Source organism: Psammomys obesus, unplaced genomic scaffold (genome assembly GCF_907164565.1).
Source record: "Psammomys obesus unplaced genomic scaffold, mPsaObe1.curated_primary_1811, whole genome shotgun sequence".
Taxonomy (NCBI): Eukaryota; Metazoa; Chordata; class Mammalia; order Rodentia; family Muridae; genus Psammomys; species Psammomys obesus.
Genome location: NW_026585626.1, coordinates 15754078 through 15760758, shown reverse-complemented (window position 1 = coordinate 15760758; position 6681 = coordinate 15754078). Strand labels below are relative to the sequence as shown.

The 6681-nt window shown below is 42.9% G+C and overlaps 1 protein-coding gene across 6 annotated transcripts in view; it reads right to left on the bottom strand.

The window, feature by feature from the left end:
• Positions 1–6337: 6337 nt before the first annotated feature.
• The window catches only part of Ascc1 (activating signal cointegrator 1 complex subunit 1), a 92137-nt gene continuing 91793 nt past the window's right edge, over positions 6338–6681 (bottom strand). For all 6 annotated transcript variants that reach the window (XM_055614466.1, XM_055614457.1, XM_055614459.1 and 3 more), the window contains one exon: positions 6338–6625. In XM_055614466.1, coding sequence (XP_055470441.1) covers positions 6605–6625 — 21 coding nt within the window. In that variant the 3' untranslated portion in view covers positions 6338–6604. The remainder of the gene's footprint in view (positions 6626–6681) is intronic.

Sequence of the window (6681 nt, the reverse complement as noted above, 5' to 3'; positions counted from 1 at the left end):
GGTCTAATAACTGGCTGCCTCTGAACTATTGCTCCCCAGACCCACCACTCTTTTCAGTGCATGGCCTGAGCACTGCACCGCTGGTAAAACAAGGGCAGATGTCCTCCTCCCCAAGCAGCTGTTTAGGGGCTGGCACCCTTTCGTTAGCTTTTCAGCAACCCTAGAAGACTCATGCCTAGCCTTCATCTGCCTTGATTCAAGCCCATTTGCTTGTATTTGACTTCATGTTGCATTTGATGAGCCACTGGGGAAGGAGACAAGGCAGGAAGAGGCTCATCAACAACCTCAAACAACTGGTTTTGTCGGGGGGGGGGGGGGGGTAAGTTTTTGTTAAAACTGTGATCCTAATCATTTCCTATAGACGTCTGTTGACTTACCAGCTGGGAAAGCAGGCAGCTGGGCACAGACCCAGGATCAGAGTACAAATGGGATATTACAAATACATTGAAGAGTACAACAGGATAAAACATATTAAACTTTTGGGCCCCGAGCCCTAGACTGTGTTTTTATAAAAGACTTGGCTGCTGTGATGTTAAAATAGAAAATTAAAGGCAATGAAAGCACATGATCTTAATCAGCAGAAAACACACACACACACACACACACACACACACACACACACACACACGTTATGGGGTCTACAGTGGCCTGGGCTAGAGAATTCCCTTGAGAAAACACAAGACAATAGTTCCCACTTGGTTTTTCTCTGATGTCCTGTCTTGCTGCGAGCTCCAGACACTAGTGTCTGCATCCCACGATGAAAGCGGAGCCCTCCCAGGTGGTGCAGAGGTGCTTCACAGTGAAGCTCAACTTGTCATAAGGACTGGAGGGACTGAGAGGACCCCAATTTCTATCTAGAATGTAATGTTAATGCTATTGCATACCATACTTGAGCAAAATTATCCCAGGCATTTAAAAAACAAGAGTTTGTCCATCAGGTTGGAAAGAGGTTCTGAAGATTTACCAAATCTTGTCATCTTTCCTCCATCACTTTCGGTTTTGTTGTTTGTATGAGTGCTCTATCTGCATCTACACCTGCATGCCAGAAGAGGGCACCAGATGACAATATACATGGTTGTGAGCCACCACGTGGTTGCTGAGAATTGAACTCAGGACTTCTGGAAGTGCAGACAGTGCTCTTAACGAGAGCATCTCTCCAGCCCCTCCCTATCTTCCTAATCCCAGGCTTTTTATTTCAGACAAGGTCTCCTGTAGCCCAGACTGGCTTCCAATTAGATATGTAGCTTGAGGTTATTAACCTTTTAACTTCTGATCTCCTGTCTCAAGTGGTCTTGGGGAATCAAACCCAGGGCTTCTTCCATGCTAAGTGAGCATTCTACTGACTAAACCACATGCCCCTCAATCCTAGTCTCCAAAGCACTTAGCAGACAGCTCAGATGCACAAAGTGTTCTAGTGGTCTAGTTACCACATCTGCTTAACAACAAGCTTGGAAGCTAACCCAGTGCCCTTTAGCTGCCTTTAGACCCACGAAGGTCAGAATGATTTCCACACATGGGCACCAAGGGGACGTGCCTCCTGCAGCAACACAGACCAAGACCTGCAGCTGAAGGTGAAGCTATTTAAGAGGAAGAGTCCAAATGTTTAGACGACAGATGTTAAGAATTGTGCAAAATAACTAATAACCTAGTTTATAACTCAGAAGGCTTTTCTTCTAAAGAATTGTCGGTGCTTTCTCAAAAAAAATAGGAATAGTGCTACCTCAAGACTCAGCTATACCACTCCTAGGCATATATTCCAAAATATGCTCAAGTTTACAACAAGGACATTTGCTCAACCATGTTCATAGTAGCTTTATGAGTAATAGCCAGAATCTGGAAACAACCCAGATGTCCCTCAATGGAGGAATATCCATTCAGAAATTGTGGTACTTTTACACAATGGAATACTACTCAGGAAATCATGAAATTTGCAGGCAAATGGTGGAAACTACAAGAGATTATCCTGAGTGAAGTATCCAAGAGACAGACACACATGCTCACTTATAAGTGGATATTAGATATATAATATAGGATAAACATACTAAAATCTGTACACCCAAAGAACCTACACAAGAAGGAGGACCTTGGGTATGATGATCAATCCTCATTCAGAAAGGCAAATGGGATGGACATCGAAGAGGGAGAAAACAGGGAAGAGGACAGGAACCTACCACAGAGGGCCTCTGGAAGACTCTCTACCCAGCAGGATATCAAAACATATGCTGAGACTCACAGCCAAACTTTGGGCAGAGTGCAGGGAATCTTATGAAAGAAGGGGGAGATAGAAAGACCTGGAGGGGACAGGAGCTCCACAAGGAGAGCAACAGAACCAAAAAATCTGGGCCAAGGGGTCTTTTCTGAGACTGATTCTCCAACCAAGGACCATTCATGGAGATAACCTAGAGTCCCTGCTTAGATGTAGCCCATGGCATCTCAGTGTCCATGTGGGTTCCCTAGTAAAGGGAACCGGGGCTGTCTCTGACATGAACTGATTGGCCTGCTCTTTGATCACCTTCCCCTGAGCGGGGAGCAGCCTTACCAGGCCACAGAGGAAGACAATGCAGCCAGTTCTGATGAGACCTGATAGGCTAGGGTCAGATGGAAGGGAGGAGGACCTCCCATCAGTGGGCTGGGGCAGGAGCATAGGAGAAGAGGGACGGGGTGGGATTGGGAGGGAATGAGCTACAGCTGGGATACAAAGTGAATAAATTGTAATAAATAAAAAATAAATTAAAAAAGAAAAATAATGAAAAATGAATTTTAAAAAAAGACAACATTCTCATTTCTAGATGCTCTAAGTTCAAGACAATTGCACAAAGATACTCACTTCAAGATTGTTTGTGGTGGCTATTCTTGGTTGTCAACCTGACTACATTTGGAATTAACTAGAACCCAAGTGACTGGGTACACCTATGAGGGATTTTTTTCTTAATTAAATCATTTGAGTGGGAAGACTACTTTTAATCTGGATTTTTTTTTTTAAGATTTATTTACTATATATACAGTGTTCTGCCTGCATGCCAGAAGGGGGTACCAGATCTCAGTATAGATGACTGTAAGCCATGTAGTTGCTGGGAACTGAACTCATGACCTCTGGAAGAGCAACCAGTTCTCTTAACCTCTAAGTCATCTCTCCAGCCCTAATCTGGATCTTTTGAGGTGGGAAACTACAACTTTAATCTGGACTGCACCTTCTGGTGGCAGCCTACATGAAGGATGTGGAAGAAGGAAGCTCTTGCTCTTTCCCTGCTCGCCCTCACTCTCACTGACAAGTCCGCTCCTTCACTGGCATTAGAGCCTACTTCTTTGGGATTCTGGTGTATATTGAAGATCAGCTGAGACATCCAGCCTCGTGTACTGATCTACTGGATTTTTGGACTGATTATGCAAGCCTATAAGCCATTCTAATAATCACATATATGTTCTTCATAAACATATGTATATATTTTATAAATTCTTTTCCTCTAGAGAATCCTGACTAATATACTAGTAATCAATAATCAAGATGTTATATTTAAAATGGTACCAACAACTGGTCACAGTGTTGTGTGAATCTGTAGTTCTAGAATTTGGGAGGCTGACAAAGGAGGGCCATGTCAGCACAGGTAATTTAAGACCTGCCTGGGTAACACAGCAAGAGTCCATCTCAAATGAAATAAATATCTACAAAGAACTACCCACACAGACATAAAAAATTAATGTAGATTTCTACCTATTGCAAGTAATATGAGCTATTATTGGATAGGAAGAGCTCATCTGGTTTATATAGTGGGCTTAGGATGGAGAGAGGCCAGTGGTAGAACCCTTAGGTAACACATGATTCCCAGTGCTGCAAACACTTCCCAGCTGATCCTTGCATCAGTTAGCTTTGTGTTATTGTGACAAAACACCTGGGAGAACTAACCTGTTTATTGTGTCCTATGCTTTTAGAGGGTCCCTGCTGCTTTAGCTGGGTGGCAGCATAGCACATTGCAATATGAGGGGCAGAGGGGGCCTGCTCATCGCATAGGGGCTGGAAACCAACGAGAAGCAAAGCCTGGGATCCCATTATCTTCTTTAAGGACACCTCCTTAAAGAATGGCCTAGCTTCCTTCCACAAGGACCCACTTCCCAAAGTTCCAATCCCTCCTAATAATGCCACCGGTTAGGCTTTTAAGCACATGGGCCTGGGGGAGGAGTTTCCAAACTACAGCAGTCTCATCTACATGACCCCATTGGAAAGACAGTACAACATCACACTTACAACCTGGTCTCAAGAGCCTTTTACACCAAAGTATTACTGAGGATCGCCAAGAACTTGTTTGTGTGAAACAGACACATATTCGCATTTAGTATACTTGAAAATAAAACTAGGAATTTAAAAATATGCTTATTTAAAAATAAACTCCCCATTTCATATTAACAAAATAATAATGTATTATATGAGAAATATAAATCCCTTACAATCGGGGGAAAAAGTGACATTGTTTTCCATTTTTACAAATCTCTTTAATATCTGGTTCAAAGGAAGACAGGTAGCCTGGGAGCTTCTGTTCTACCCAGCAGCTGTCGACAAGGGCTGCCATAACAAAGCACCACAGACCAAAGGCCTCTGCAGCCAGTTTATTTTCACAGTTCCTGAGGCTAGAAGTTCAAGATCAAAGTGTTCAGGTTTGGTCTCTCCTTGACTTGTAGAAAGTCACCTTCTCACAGGGTCTTTTCAGGTCCTTCCTCTTAGTGAATGCTAGTCTTATCTCTTGAATGAGTCTCAATTTCCTTCTAAGGACTCTAGGCCAGTGGGACTGGGATCCACCCTAATGGCCTCTTTAAAGGCCCTGTCTCCAAACACAGTAACATGGAGGTACTGGAGCCTGGGCAGGACACAATTCCTAATGGCAAGTGGAAAAGAAATCACTAATAAGAGCCTAAAGGACTGAGGACAAAACGAGTTAGTTAACCTCCAAAAAACACAATGACAGCCTAAACCCTCCAACTTATTATACCCTAGAAAATACAAAATTAGACAAGTACACACTGCATTTAACTACCAGGGTGACATCATTCTATCAGTGGCCTCTTGGGGAATGAAAAGGCCCACAAACACCTTAGTACTTTTATAAAATTAGACCTTCTACAAAATTTTGGAGGATTCCAAGTAGTCCAAAAACTGTACATTGAGACCAAAGGCCTCAGGCAAAATGTTTAAACCTTAAAAAAAATACAATTTATGTCTTTTCCAATATGTGTGTGTGTGACATGTGTGCAGGTGCTCAGAAACCAGAAGAGGCGTTTTATCTTCTGGAGCTGGAGTGATAAGCCATGGTGAGCTATGTGATGGTGTGGCTAGAGACCACATTCAGGTCTTCCTGAAGAGCAGTATGTACTCTTAACCACTAAACCATCTGTCTAGCTCTAGATTTCATAATCTTGTTACTCCTCAATTTGAAAAATAAGTGTAATAATATTGGTGCCAAGTCCAGTGGATTACTGTGAGGGCTAAGTCAATGTACTAATACATGACAAGTGGGTGGACTCTGTTAATATTAGCTACTACTGTTTGGAAAAAAAAAACAAAAAACAAAAAAAAACCCTCAAATTTGGCCAGATGTGGTGGGTAGGCAGAGCTCTGTAAATTCAAGGCCAGCCTGGTCTACAGAGCTAGTTCCAGACCAGCCAGCCAGGTTATATAGAGACACTGTCTCAAAAAAAACAAAAAAACAAAAAAAAAAAAAAAAGATAAATTAAAAAAAAAAATCCTAATTCTACTAATATCTACCAATATGCAAGGTACTACAAAACACAAAAATCCTCATATACACTCCATTAGTCATTACACTGTCACGCTCACATGTCATCTCAGGAAAACTACCCTCTGCACTTGAGAAACCACCTAACAATCCAGCATCTGCCTAACAATATGGTATCTAGTCATGTGTGAAGAGAGCAGAAACCCTGAGACTTGATAACAGAATTCCTTGTTCTGTTAAGAATGCAGTATCTGAATTATTACACTGCAATCTCTAAAACAAAACTCTTAAGAATTCCTACAAGTATATGTCATTAATCCTGACACCCCAAAAAAGTTATCTTCACCGTAATGGACAAGGCTACCCGATAGCTGAAGAGAGAAGCTCTGGGGTCAAAGGAGAACCATGTCCTATGTAACAGCTGGAGGGGAGATATAAAACCTGACTGTCACCAGCAGAAAGCCTTTTGGGAAAGCTGACCTGGATACACTAATAAGTGAGACCCTGGTAAACACAACAGCTGAGTCGGTCAGTACTGAAGCCCTGGAGCCCCAACACACTGATGACGGTGCACAGACCACAGCTGCCTGGCAATATTAAGGACAGCACAGTAACCTGGAAAACTCATTTATTTGCAAATGGTCTGTGCCACTTCATGGAGAAGTAAAGCTCTGCAGCACAGATCTCAACACAGAGCTCAGGAGCAGATGTCACAGAAAGGAGCCATGGAGGATAAGGAATGAGGAACAAGAAAGACAGGGATGAGGAGGAGTGAGAACCAGAAGAGAGGAGCATGGTATGGAGCTCCCTTCTCTGCCAGTCAGCTGGAGGCCGGAGTGCTTGCTGCTGCCACACTTCCAGACTCATGATGCCCACAGTCACGGTTCTCTGCTGCTCTCCTGAGAATAAAACAGGAGAGAGTGATTGAGATGGAGGTGACAGAACAGGACTCCAA